The sequence below is a fragment of the Schistocerca cancellata genome, chromosome 1, assembly GCF_023864275.1.
Source record: "Schistocerca cancellata isolate TAMUIC-IGC-003103 chromosome 1, iqSchCanc2.1, whole genome shotgun sequence".
NCBI lineage: Eukaryota > Metazoa > Arthropoda > Insecta > Orthoptera > Acrididae > Schistocerca > Schistocerca cancellata.
Window position 1 is genome coordinate 83,322,722 of NC_064626.1, and position 15,012 is coordinate 83,337,733.

General features: G+C 37.5%; 1 protein-coding gene across 1 annotated transcript in view; it reads left to right on the plus strand.

Annotated features, from left to right (window-relative positions):
* Window positions 1-14,616, plus strand: part of LOC126165968 (1,5-anhydro-D-fructose reductase-like) — a 167,329-nt gene extending 152,713 nt beyond the window's left edge. Inside the window, exon 7 of the mRNA XM_049920365.1 lies at window positions 14,380-14,616. Within this exon, the coding sequence (XP_049776322.1) occupies window positions 14,380-14,422 (43 nt within the window). The 3' untranslated portion in view covers window positions 14,423-14,616. The remainder of the gene's footprint in view (window positions 1-14,379) is intronic.
* Window positions 14,617-15,012: the final 396 nt, after the last annotated feature.

Consider the following 15,012-nt stretch of genomic DNA (forward strand, 5'->3'; position numbering starts at 1 on the left):
GTAATAGTCACAAATGTGTAAGCACGTGGCATCACGTAACATTCCGCCAGTGCGGACGGTATTTGCTTCGTGATACATTACCTGTGTTAAAATAGATTGTTTACCAATTGCGGAAAAGGTCGATATCGTGTTGATGTATAGCTATTGTGGTCAAAATGCCCAATGGGCATGTGCTATGTATGCTGCTCAGTATCCTGGTCTACATCATCAAGTGTCCAGACCGTTCGCTGGATAGTTATGTTATTTAAGCAAACAGGAAGTGTTCAGCCACATGTGAAAAGTCAACCATGACCTGCAACAAATTATGATGACCAAGTAGGTGTTTTAGCTGCTGTTGCGGCTAATCCGCACATCAGTAGCAGACAAATTGCATGAGAATCAGGAATCTCAAAAACATCAGTGTTGAGAATGCTACATCAACATCGGTTGCACCCTTACCATATTTCTATGCACCAGAAATTGCATGGCGACAACTTTGAATGTCATGTACAGTTCTGCCACTGGGCACAAGAGAAGTTATGGGACAATGACAGATTTTTTGCACACGTTCTATTTAGCGACAAAGCATCATTCACCAACTGTGGTAACGTAAACCGGCATAATATGCACTATTGAGCAACGGAAAATCCATGATGGCTGTGACAAGTGGAACATCAGCGATATTGGCAGGTTAATGTATGGTGCGGCATTATGGAAGGAAGGATAATTGGCCCCCATTTTATCGGTGGCAATCTAAATGGTGCAATGTATGCTGATTTCCTATGTAATGTTCTACCATTGTTACTACAAGATGTTTCACTGCATGACAGAGTGGCGATGTACTTCCAACATGATGGATGTCCAGCACATAGCTTGCGTGCAGTTGAAGCGGTATTGAATAGCATATTTCATGATAGGTGGATTGGTCGTCGAAGCACCATACCACGGCCTGCATGTTCACCGGATCTGACGTCCCCGGATTTCTTTCTGTGGGGAAAGTTGAAGGATATTTGCTATCGTGATCCACCAACAATGTCTGACAACATGCGTCAGCACATTGTCAATGCATGTGTGAACATTACAGAAGGCGAACTACTCACTGTTGAGAGGAATGTTGTTACGTGTATTGCCAAATGCATTGAGATTGACAGACATCATTTTGAGCATTTATTGCATTAATGTGGTATTTACAGGTAATATGCTGTAACAGCATGCATTCTCAGAAATGATAAGTTCACAAAGGTACATGTATCACATTGGAACAACCAAAATAAAATGTTCAAAATTTCTGTATTTTAATTTAAAAAACCTACCTGTTACCAACTGTTCGTCTAAAATTGTGAGCCATATGTTTGTGACTATTACAGTGCCATCTATCACAAAGCAGAAAAAGTGGTCCAACGAAAACATTCACATTTCTTTGTGTATTAACATGAATATGTAATAAAAAATGGGGGTTCCTATTTAAAACATGCAGTTGATATCCATTTGACCTATGGCAGTTCCATCTAGCATGCCAACCATAGCGCCATCTGGTTTCCCCCTTCAAGCTAGACAAGTTTCATTCTTTGTAGTTTTTTTGTGAGATATTTGGCCCAGTCACGATCAATCAACCACCCTCTATATAAAATTCTTTCATCTAGTCACATTGTTATGGAAATAGTCTACATGCTCATACATTTGTTATGAGTCAGTAGGACAGTATTTTTTGTCTGTGGACTAGGCATTGCGTCTTTGACTAGTAATCGGAATGTCCTGGGTCCCAGGTTTGAACCTTGCCACTGCTTAAGTTCTGAATAAAAATAATCAGCAATGGCAGCCAAAGGCTTCTGGCATAAGAAGTCACCATCATTCTGCCAACAGCCATGTCAAAAAGGGTGGAGTAGCAGACGCAGTTTCAGGCCTCCTCTTGCCTTTGGTGTAGCGAACTGCCTCTAAAAGGCAGAAGAATCAGCTATGATCAACAGCATGAGGATGTGGAATGCAATGGAAATCACTGCGTTAAACACAAATAACATGTAAACACAGGATATGTGGCCTATAATTGAATAGGTGTCATGGTGATCTCTCCATTGGCAAAAGGTAACAGGCTAGTCCCACATTCAGATGTCTGCGAGAGGACTGCAAAGGGGGAAGTGACCAAGAGAAAAAGAGTGAATAATCAATGAAAGCGTAATTTCCACAAATTGGGGCATGGAATGTTAGAGGTGTGGATGTGATAGGGAGGCTACGAATTCTCAAAATGCTAAGGGTCAGTCTAGATATAATGTGTGTCAGTGAGGAGAATTGGAAAGAAGATGAGGATTTTTGGTCATACAAGTGTAGGATTTATATCAATAGCTGCAGAAAATTGTATACTGGTAGTAGGATTCAAATTGAATTGGAAGGTAGGGTAGAGAATGAGTCACTGTGAATAGTTCAGTGATAGGGTTGTTATCGTCAGAATCGATGGTAAATCTACATCTACATCTACATCTACATTTATACTCCGCAAGCCACCCAATGGTGTGTGGCGGAGGGCACTTTACGTGCCACTGTCATTACCTCCCTTTCCTGTTCCAGTCGCGTATGGTTCGTGGGAAGAACGACTGTCTGAAAGCCTCTGTGCGCGCTCTAATCTCTCTAATTTTACATTCGTGATCTCCTCGGGAGGTATAAGTAGGGGGAAGCAATATATTCGATACCTCGTCCAGAAACGCACCCTCTCGAAACCTGTCGAGCAAGCTACACCGCGATGGAGAGTGCCTCTCTTGCAGAGTCTGCCACTTGAGCTTGTTAAACATCTCCGTAACGCTATCACGGTTACCAAATAACCCTGTGACGAAACGCGCCGCTCTCCTTTGGGTCTTCTCTATCTCCTCCATCAACCCGATCTGGTACGGATCCCACACTGATGAGCAATACTCAAGTATAGGTTGAACGAGTGTTTTGTAAGCCACCTCCTTTGTTGATGGACTACATTTTCTGAGGACTCTCCCAATGAATATCAACCTGGTACCTGCCTTACCAACAATTAATTTTATATGATCATTCCACTTCAAATCGTTCCGCACGCATACTCCCAGATATTTTACAGAAGTAACTGCTACCAGTGTTTGTTCCGCTATCATATAATCATACAATAAAGGATCCTTCTTTCTATGTATTCGCAATACATTACATTTGTGTATGTTAAGGGTCAGTTGCCACTCCCTGCACCAAGTGCCTATCCGCTGCAGATCTTCCTGCATTTCACTACAATTTTCTAATGCTGTAACTTCTCTGTATACTACAGCATCATCTGCGAAAAGCCACATGGAACTTCCGACACTATCTACTTGGTCATTTATATATATTGTGAAAAGCAATGGTCCCATAACACTCCCCTGTGGCACGCCAGAGGTTACTTTAACGTCTGTAGACGTCTCTCCGTTGATAACAACATGCTGTGTTCTGTTTGCTAAAAACTCTTCAATCCAGCCACACAGTTGGTCTGATATTCCGTAGGCTCTTACTTTGTTTATCAGGCGACAGTGCAGAACTGTATCAAATGCCTTCCGGAATCAACACCAACAACAATAGTTCAGGTAAACATGGTAATGTTGCAAGCAGAAGATGAAGAGAGAGATTGAGGATATTGAAAAGATAATTCAGTATGTGAAGGGAGATGAAAATCTAATAGTTATGGTGGATTGGAATGCAATTTTAAGGGCAGGATTGTAGGAAGTGGTTACAGGAGAATATGGGGTCAGTAGTACGAATGAGAGAGGAGAAAGACTTCTAGAGTTCTGTAGTAAATTTCAGCTAGTAATAGTGAATATTCTGTTCAAAAAGGACATGAGGAGTAGGTGTACTTGCAAAAAGCCTGGAGACACTGGAAGATTCCAGTTAGATTACAACATGGTCCACAGAAATTCCAAAATTAGATATTGCATTGTAAGAAATACCTAGGAGCAGACATAGTCTCAGGTCACAATTTAGTAATGACAAAAGGTAGACTGTAACTTGAGTGAGTAGTCATAAAAAATCAATGGTCATATAACTGGGCTATAGAAGTATTAAGTAATAAAGAAGTACACTTGAAATTCTGTGAAACTGTAGATACTGTGATGATGAATAGCTCAGATCAGTTAAAGGGGAATGGGCATCTCTAAAAAAGGGAAAGAAAAACATAGGTACAAGGAACATAACTCCAAAGAAACCAAGGGTAACAGAGCAAATATTTCAACTGTTTGATAGAAGAAGGAAGTACAAAAAAGTGCAGGGAAATTCAAGAATACAGAAATATAAGTCACCTAGGAATGAAATAAATGGGAAGTGGAGGAAAGCTAAGGGCCTCATGAAGAATGCCTGCAGGAAAAATGTGAAGAAATCAAAAGAGAAATGGTTATCAGAAGGACTGACTCAGTATATACAAAAGTCAAAACAGTCTTCAGTGAAATTAAAAGCAAGTGCAGTAACATTAAGACTGTAATGGGAATTCCATTGTTATATGCAGAGGAAGGAAAGCAGATAAGTGAAAAGAGAACACTGGGGGCCTCTATGAAGGGGAGGACTTATCTGATGACATGACAGAAGAAACAGGAGTCAGTAGGGAAGAGATAGGGGATACAGTATTAGAATCAGAATTTAGAAGAGCTCTGAAAGACTTAAAATCAAATAAGGTAGGAGGGATAGATAACATTCCACCAGAATTTTTATAATCACTGAAGGATGTATGATACTTTCGGAAATGCTTCATCCATGCAGTTCTGAAGACAGTAAGAGCCAACAAGTGCAAGAATTATTGCACAGTCAGCTTCACAGCTCATGCATCAAAGTTGCTGACAAGAGTAGTATACAGGAGAATAGTAAAGGAAATGGAGGATGTGTTACAGAGAACAATGAGAGTGTAAGATGAAGAAAAAAGTGCTTGGATTGAAAAGGGTGTAAGAGAGGGATGTAGTCTTTCACCCCTACTGTTCAATCTAGGCATCATAGAAGCAATCATGGAATAAAATAAAGGTTCAAGAACATTCATGGCAAAATGATATCAGTGATAAGATTAGCTGATGTCGTTGCTATCCTCAGTGAAAGTGAAAGTGAAGAAGAATTACAGGATGTTTTGAATGGAATGAACAGTCTAATGAGTACAGAATATAGAGTGAAGAAAGACAAAAGTGATCAGAAGCAGAAATAAGAACAGTGAGACTCTTAACATCAGTATTGGGGATCATGAAGTTAAGGAATTCTACAACTTAGGCAGCAAAATAACCCATGGTGGACAGAGCAAGGAGGACATAAAAAGCAGATTAGCACTGGCTAAAAGGGAATTCCTGGCCAAGAGAACTCTACTAGTATCAAACATAGGCCATAATTTGAAGAAGAAATTTCTGAGAATGTAGACTTAGAGCACAGTGAAACATGAACTGTCAGAAAAATTGAACAGAAGAGAATTGAAGAATTTGAGATGTGGTGCTATAAACAGATGTTAAAAATTATGTGGACAGATAAGATAAGGAATGAGGATGTTCTATGCAGAATTGCCAGTGAAAGAAATGTATGGAAAAGACTGGATAGGAAATTTCTTAAGACATCAGGAAATAACTTCCATGGTACTAGAGGGAGCTGCAGAGGGTAAAAACTAGTAAGACAGAGATTGTAATACAGTCAGAAAATAATTGAGGCCATAGGTTGCAGTTGCTATTCTGAGATAAAAAGCCTGGCACAGCAGAGGAATTCATGGTGGTCTGCATCAAACCAGTCAGAAAATGTGATGTAAAAAAGAAGAAGAATATGAATAAGAGGAAAAAACAGTATAGCGTAAACTGCGTATTGGAAATACAGTATAAGAATACAGAATATGCTTGTTGCCTGCATCAGGGATTTGCAAGGTATTATGCGTGGAAACTGCATTTCATGGAAGTGATGATTCACAATTTTGCATTGAGTGTTGGAGCAGGAAGTGAATAAAAAGGGGGGGGGGGGGGGGAGGAGCAGACAACACTTTGAAAAAGAAGAAGAAAATTTTTTGAGAAACAAAAATCTCTCTCTCTTTAATTTGCTCTAAGCTGTTAACGTGTCATTTGCAAATGAATTATGTATACAATTGCATTTTGGCACACAAAAACACTTTTACTACATTGTAAGCACTTAGTAGGATAGAGAAGTTGCCATAGAAATATTCTGTAAAGCCATTTCAGTTCAATCAAAATTTTACATATCTATCATTTTCATGATTTTCTTGTTGCCTAGGTAGTGTTTAGCTGTAAGTCAATTAAAATGATTAATGTACATTTTTATTCATTTATTGACTATAAAAATCCTCAAAGTGGTGGGTTAGCACGTTGGACTTGCATCTGGGAGGATGGCGATTAAAACCGGCATGCAGCCATCCTGATTTAGGTTTTCCATGATTTCCCTAAACTGCTTAAAGCAAATGCCGGGATGGTTTCTTCGAAAGGCCATGGCTACTTTCCTTCTGCCTTCTCCCCTAATCTGACCTCATTGATGGCACATTGAAACACTAGTCTCCTCCTCCTCTTCCAAAAGTGGTGGGGAAAAACATCATGAAAATTGTACCACAAGACTAAATTGCATAGTAATTGTACTCTATAAGTGACTGATGCTGCATAAATTGGTTTTTTTGTGCAGTGCATAGTACAGTTCTTACAAAATTACAAGTTACACAGCTGCTCTATTTTGCATAGCAAAAAGTAATGTAAAAGACAGGAAAAGTAGAGAATAATCGTATACAACAGAAATGTTATTTTGATTAACAATTATTTAAATGTCCAAATTGGTAAGAATAATGGTTCTGTTTTATGTAACAGAAATTTTGGATAAGCACTGGAATTTACAAAGCATTCCAAGATTTTTCAAGAAACTCAAATTTTCTCATTGAGATATGTCATTTACTAAAATGTTATTCTAATAAACCTATTCATTTGTGGGGAATAGATTTAGATCTACATTACTACAACATTGGATTTTCAAAAGGATTGGATTTTTATATTTGAAGATTCTGGAATCTGATAATTTTAAATAAAGATAACTTTCAGAAAAGGTAGGGTGCTCTTTAGAAAGACAAGAATAAGCACTTTCATATAAGTCATGTCAATCCAAAACCAGAAAATTATTAGTGTTGTCAACATTCGAAGCACATGTGGTTTTATTAGTGAACTGTAAGCTTCTAATTATTGCACATATCTTCTGGAAGTGAAGGTAGTTACATATATTTTACGAAGCAGTAAAACCAGAAATCTCTTCACTACAGAAAAACAGGAAGAAAGGGACAAGGTTATGTGTGGCTTCTACACATGCATGGCAGTAATGTGACGAGCTCTTTATGAGAGGGACCAAGAGCTCTATTGGCAGCTGTTAATATTCCTGAAAGCGAACTGTTCAGAGGTCTTGAAGAGATGAGACTCTTAGACAAAGTTCATCAAGGACTAAAACTTCCTAGCCAGTTGCTGACCCTGGTGTTTCATTGTGTAACTATATATGTTTCCTGTTGTAGAGTGGGCACTTTTGGAATGCAAACATTTCATGTATTATTCCATTTTGTCAAAAATTGATAGAATGGGCATGTAGTGATGTGAAAGTATGAGATTTCTTACTGAAAATAAAAACAGCAACTAACCACTGTTGATGTTTTAATTGGTCAGGAAGTTTCAAAAACATTAACACACTACTGCAGGGTGGAAGGGTGGTGATAGGCCATGTCTCTGTGATATCCTTTCTTCCAGCTGTGCTAGTTGCAAAGTGTGGAAAGTAAAGAGGAACACGTAGACTTGATTCTGTGAGGGCAGGTTTCTGTGTCGTGCCTGGTTAGCTCAGTTGGTAAGGGAACTGCCTGCAGATGATGAACATCCACATTTGAGCCCAGGGCTAGTGCACAGTTTTAATCTGCCAGCAACTTTCAAGAAATATATTATGAGTGTCTAAGGATTTGATACCATGTCTATGAATTTATGGTGTGATATGTCACCACATAGCCACCAAGAAATGCTTTTGATGTCTGCAGTGACATTTGCATTTGTGGTTTTGTGGTTTCTGTTCAGCATGACTTAGGATGGTCATTTCGAAAGTTCTGCACATTGTGAGATAGACTGAAGAAAATAATTTATTTTACAAAATACCTTTACAAGCCTTCAATATTATCATAATTCTTACTTATGACAGCTTCCCAACATTTTGTCAACTTCTGAATTGGGCACATTTATTGTTGAGCTGTTTGATTACTTTGGTCACCTGACTGCAAGCTTCTTCAATTGTATTCTTCTACAATTTTTCACCCACTGTACCTAATAGCCCTGAACATTTTCAGTGGGATTGAGATTGGGTGGGTTAGAGGGCTTAGAGGTGCCATACAGTGCTGGAGTATTTATCAATTTGGGAAACAAATCAAATTATGGTGAGCTCATATTATGGGTGTAAGGTGGGTGGAGAAGTATTTCCCATATTTGTCTAGCTTTTTTCTTGCTAGTAGGGCAATACGTAGTCTTACATTATTATGCCAAATGAGGACACCGGGTGCAAGCATGTTAGGCCTTCTTTGAGGAAGCTTCGGGTGCTAAACAATCATAAGCAGCTTTTAGTACACAACCACTGCAGTCATTTACTTGGGCAGTCTTTTTACAAAGATCATAATTATTTTACCTTTGATTGTTGATGGCAGAATTTTTTCGGGCTTGGAAAGTTGGAATTTTTCCATTGCAAAAATTGAGACTTCAGTTCTAGCTCAAAATCTTGCATCCGGGTCTCATCAAGTGCGATAATCCTTCTCAGAAACTGTTCTCCTTCTGTTTGGTCACACTGAAACAGTTCTTCTACAATTCTTTTGTGGCCTGTTTTCTTTTCACTCAGATCATGTGGAACCCGTATGGTAGGAACTTTTCTCATCTTTAACTTTTCAATTATGATTCTGTAAATTGAAGTAACAGACATCATGGTATCATATGCAATTTTGTTACATATTTTTTGTCAATCCTCCCTCAAAATGCCATTAACAGTAACCTGAGTGGTGTAGTCTATTGCAGTTGATGGCCCTGTACTTCTTAGGTTGTCCTCAGGGTTTACCTGACCTTCATGGAAATGAGCAGACCACCATGATATTGTGATATGATCCTTTACTCTATTCCCACACACATCTCTCAAAGCATTGTAAATGTCAGTTGGGTTCTTTCCACTAGAGGTTCGATTTTGATGTAGGAATGCTTGTCACTATGTGTAATCCAACCTGACTCGGTTTCAGCTTTCATTTTGAAGCTGAATTACTCATGACACAGCCATAAACATGAACCAGCAAATACAAATATGACCTTCACACCTAAAATCTCACTCACAACTGACGTGAATTTCAGCTTGACCATGCCACTGTAATGGTTGCACATGTGCAGTGTTAGTGTGCAGGACTTTTGAAATAATTCTCATAGTTGAACTTACAGGCACTGTATTTTAAGTTATAGATACTGTGTTTTAAGATACTGTGTTAATAATGGATAGTTAATCTGATAGTAGTAGCAAAGTACAGAAATAACAAATTTTCTAAGCATAGTGGACAAGTGTTAGCTATCCACCAGTAGACATCACACTAATACTATGTAACAATGTCTCTCTCCTTGATAATGGCAGCAGTTTGACAAATATGAGAGTCCATAACTTTCTTCAGTGTGCCGTATCCAGCCGCAGCCACTCTGATGTTCAGATACCATAGAGCTACCAAATTGTGAGGAACTTTTTCACTCGCTGTACCTAATAGCCCTGAACATTTTCATAGGAATTAAGATTGGGTGTCTTAATTGGCTTAGAGGTGTCATATAGTGCTGGAGTGTTTATCAAACTAGGAATGTATGTTTGCATACCTATCAACATGGCTGCACACAGGTTAAATGCTTTGGGCGATCGGTGCACATGACACCTTATATCATTTGAAAAGAAGAAATAGCAGAATTCATTAAACCATACTACAAGCCTCCAGTCAGTTACTGTCCAGTTTCTGTTTTGTGTGGACCACTGAAGATGTGCAGCTGTATGTGTCACTGTGCCAAATGAGCAGAAGAAATGAAAACCTTAACAAGAGCAACATTTGTTGAAGCACTGAAAACATCAACATCTGCTATAGTTAATATTAAAATATCATCAGCTGCCACAGCTAGTATAAACAGTCAATCAGCATCATCCATTTAAAGAAGGAAAAGCAACAGAAACAAGAAACCTGTGGTACAACAGGATTTTTGGTATCCAGCCTTAAGTTAACAGTGTTAAACGAAAGGAGAAATATGATCGATGCTCACTCCCCTGTTCTAAAGATTATGACTCTAAATGTGCAGTGCCTCAAGAACAAATATTGCGAACTCGAAATAGCAGTAAGTAATACCCAACCTGATGTCTTGTGTATTACTGAACACTGGTATAAGGACCATGAAATTAGTGGTATTCATATTAATCCATTTAAACTGGCAAATCATTATAGTAGGAAAATTGCAAAAGGTGGTGGAGTCAGTATTTACCTTAGACAAGAGTTAGAATTTAAAAAGAGATGTGAAGCAGCAAACTTAAGTATTGAAAAGTTCTTTGAAGCAGGTGCTGTCCAGCTATATGGCCTGATGAAAAAAGTCATAGTCATAACAGTGTATAAATCGCCATGTGGAAACATAGAAGTCTTTTTTGATAAATCAGAATTGTTGCTAAATACTTTTTACAAAAAAACTGTGATTATTCTTTGCGGTGATTTCAGTTGAAAGTCAACAAAAAAGGCAATTTTTGGACATATTAAAGAGTTTCAACATGTCACCACACATAAACAATTCAACTAGAATAACAAACACCTCCAACAGCCTCATTGATAACATTTTCTCAAGTATGCAATGACTGACATAGCGGTAACAAACATAGATTTAGGATTGTCTGACCACAATGCTCTCACCATTGAAATCCCTTTAAGTTCAAAGGAAGATAAGGTGTAAATAATATTTACAAAAGAAACTTCCCTGTGGACAGCTGTCATCAGTTCAAAAGTATCTTAGAAAATGAAAATTGGTTAGATGTTATGAAACAAACAAGTACAGATGAGGCATATGGTGTATTTACATCAAATTATATAATGAACTTCTTTTCCAAAGAAACTGACCAGAATCAAGTCTACTAGACACATAAAGTCAAGTTCTTGGATGACTCTTGGCATTAATAAATCATGTGAAAACATGAAAAAACTCAATTCAGAGTTGAGGGAGTGTGCAGATACTGATTTTGTAGAATATGTAAAAAGGTATAGGAAAATATACCTCAGAGTAATTGCAAATGCAAAGTTACTAAGTAATGACATGGAAATAAAACAGTCCAGAAATAAATTTGAAATAGCATGGGAAATTTTGAGAAAAGAAACTGGGGTACCTATCAAGGATAAGGAAATTATTCTAAAAGATGAGGAGAATAAAATGGTAGATAAATATGCCGTCCCTAATTATATAAATAATTATTTTTTAAAAAATACCCCAGACATTAAGCAGGAATTTTGGGGAGCAGATTAAGAGAGCAGCACCCAAGGCAGCCAGCAGTATGATGGCAGTCCCAACAAACAAAAAGGAAGTTTTAAAAGTGATTAAAAGTCTGAAGTCCAAGATGTCAGCTGCAGTAGATGAGGTGCCAATAATACTAGTAAAGAAAACAGCTAATCAAATAGCGAAACCATTGGCGCACATAGCAAACTTGTCAATGGCTGAGGGCGTGTTTCCACAGAAAATGAAAATTTCTAAAGTCGTTCCCCTGTTGAAAAAGGGTGAAATAGAAAACTACAGACTTGTCTCACTTCTCCCAACTTTCTCTAAGGTTTTAAAGATACTAATGAAATATAGAGTCACACATTATCTTAATATACACAATCTGATAAACAGTAATCAGCATGGATTTGAAGCTGGGAGATTACCGAAACAGCTGTACTGGAATACACAAAAGAAGTAATCAGTAAATTGGAAGAGGGAAAAAGTGTAGTCAGGATAAATCCAGATCTTTGACACTGTTGACCACAGCATACTTTTGGAAAATCTGGAAGCTATAGGTATCAGAGGACCAGTAAAAAAGTGATTTGAGTCGTATCTGGAAAAGAGAATGCAGGTGGTTGAAATTACAGCAGCAAATATTAACCAAAAAATTAAACTAAGCTCAGATCCAAGGGAGGTCATAGTAGGAATACCCCAAGGAAGTTTATTAGGCCCCTTGCTGTTCCTCATTTACATTAAAGATATTCAGGTGTCAGAGAGAAAAGCTAGAATCATGTTATTTGCTGATGATACTAGCTTAATAGTTAGTGATATGAAGCAGTCGTTGCACAGTACTGTGGACCATTTCCTACAAGATATAGAAAATGGTTTAGTGCAAACAAGCTAACACTGAATGCAAAGAAAACTAATTATATGCAATATGGAAAAATAAGTGAACATGATGACCTAAATCCCACCATGGAGGGCAAACAACTTGAAAGAGTACAGTGTGCAAAAATTCCTGGGTATGCACATTGATGAAAAGATAAACTGGAAGGACCATGTGGTGAGCTTAGCACTAAAACTAAATTCAGCATGTTTTGAACTTAGAATAATTTCAAGAGTTTGTAGTAATGACTGTACCAGATTAGTATATTTTGGCTATTTTCAGTCCATTGCATCCTATGGGATGGTATTCTGGAGAAAAACAAATTGTCGTCTAAATGAGATTTTCAAATCACAAAAACACACTATTCGGGTAATGACCCAGAGCCCACCTCAAACACATTGTAGGCCTCTTTTTAAGCACTGAAAATTTTAACAATTCCATCATTATACATTCTGAAATGTCTGTTGGTGATCAAAAGAAACCAGTACAAAATGAAAACAGACTACCATAATTACAATACGCGGCAATGTAAAGATCTCCACTTAAAAGCTGTAACAAGGACCCGAAGTCAGAAACATGTATGTAATCAAGGCATCAAACTTTTTAATGCACTACCAAAACATATCAAAGAGCTGGAAAATGAGGATAAATTTAAAACTGTTATAAAGAATCACATGCTTGACAAATGTTATTGCAGTGTAAGTGAATGTCTATGCTCAACTGTATTAGAATATAAAGAACCACATGCTTGACAAATGCTATTACAGCCTAAGTGAATATATGTTTAAATTAATGTGACAAATGAAATTACATCAATGAATATGTCTGTCAAGCACATAAGAAGATTAAGACCCACATGCTTAACAAATGTCAGTACAGTATAAGTGAATAGCTCTGCTCAACTGTATAAGAATATATGATATCATAAATGTGAAAAATGAAATCACAACATCAAGGGATAGGTCTGTCAAGCACATAAGAAATTGCGTTATAAAAACACTTATTAGTTGTATATTGTATTAATCATAAGATAGATTCATATGAATTCAGCATATAAAAAAGTTTGTAAAGATATTATGTAGTTGTTGAAATGTATCCTGACAAATGCTATATCACAAATGTGATCATTGGAATGATAATAAATACGTAAGTAAATAAATAAAAGCAAGCAATGGTCTTCTATGAGGGACCTGACTCCAAAAGTCAAATGCATTCAGTTCTCTTTGTAACTCACTCAGAAACTAGTTAAGATGCACATACATTTTATGACAGCAGTAATTCCTGTGGGTTTGAAACAGATTGTCATTGACAATGTGTGACATTGTCTCCAGTTTGTGTTGGTTAAGAAACGTTTATGACTATTGTTTTTATTCTGTGCTACATGTCTGCGAGTGATACATTTCTTATAAACATGCAGGACAGTTTTCATTCAAACACCCACAAACTGGGCACCTTCATTCATGGTGTGGCCATGGTCACATCCAAATGCAATAATTCTAGTCTGTCATTCTCTCACATCTCCACATTAATCCAATTTACTGTGCTGATTCTGTACAATCAATGACATACAAATACATCACTTCCCTGCTGGACCTATGTCACTGGCAGAGGGCTGGTGTCAGTTCTACACCATCTGCAACACTCCAGAGTGACCAGTGTGCTGTTTTAAGGGTGTGAATAATATTTTGTCTGGTGAGCTTACCAGCCAAGGCATTTCACCCTGAGGGATTTACTGAATCATAGCAGTTGATAGAGGTTGCCACTGTTCTTGTTTTCAGTAAGGCCTACATTCCTTTTTTCTTGGAGCCACCACTAAAGGTATAAAATGAAGCTTGAAACACCACATTCAATATTACTGAAACTGCAGATAGTGTGTGACTGCTCCAAGATCTTACGTTTCTTTATATCGCTCTGTATATGTTTGTGTTACAGAGCTGACTAGAGAAAACAAGTTTTTGGTGATTCACGTAATCTTAGAAAAGAGTTTACTTTGTCATGTTATAGAACTGTATAGTAACACTTACACTGTTACATGCCAGTCATGATAATCATAATTTCTTTTCATTACAGGATTAATGAACATCCTGAATACCCCTACCGTGCACCATACTAGTAAGAGAATGAAGAGGATCACAATGGACTATGAAACATGTTATAGCCTGTCTGGGGTATTTGTAAGATTTGTTAATATAGTCTGTTTTACATAATTTTTACATTTTACAAAATGTGATTCCTTTCAAAAATTTGTATTTTTGAGGTTTGTGAAATAAAATTATTTTGTGATGCAAATCTACAACTGTATCTATACTTTGCAAGCTACCAATTGTGAATGGTGGAGCAAATCTTAAAGCAGCATTTGTCAGTTTTCCCTACTACTCCATTCAATTCATCTACATCAATACTCTCCAAACTTCTATGAAGTGTGTGGGAGGGGTACTTCCTATTGTACCACATATTAGTGTTCTTCCTACTACATTCATGTATGGAGCATGGGAAAATGATTGCTTAAATGCCTCTGTGCAAGCTGTAATTCAGTAGTCTGATCATGTCTTTGAAGTCTCTATAAGAACAATGCATAGGGCAATTTTGATATTCCTGTATTCCTTACTTAATGCTGATTCTTGAAACATGGTAAGTTTGGTATTCTTGCCTGACTCCTCTATCTCAGATGAGAAGTCATTTGCGGTCAAGAACTGGAGTGAT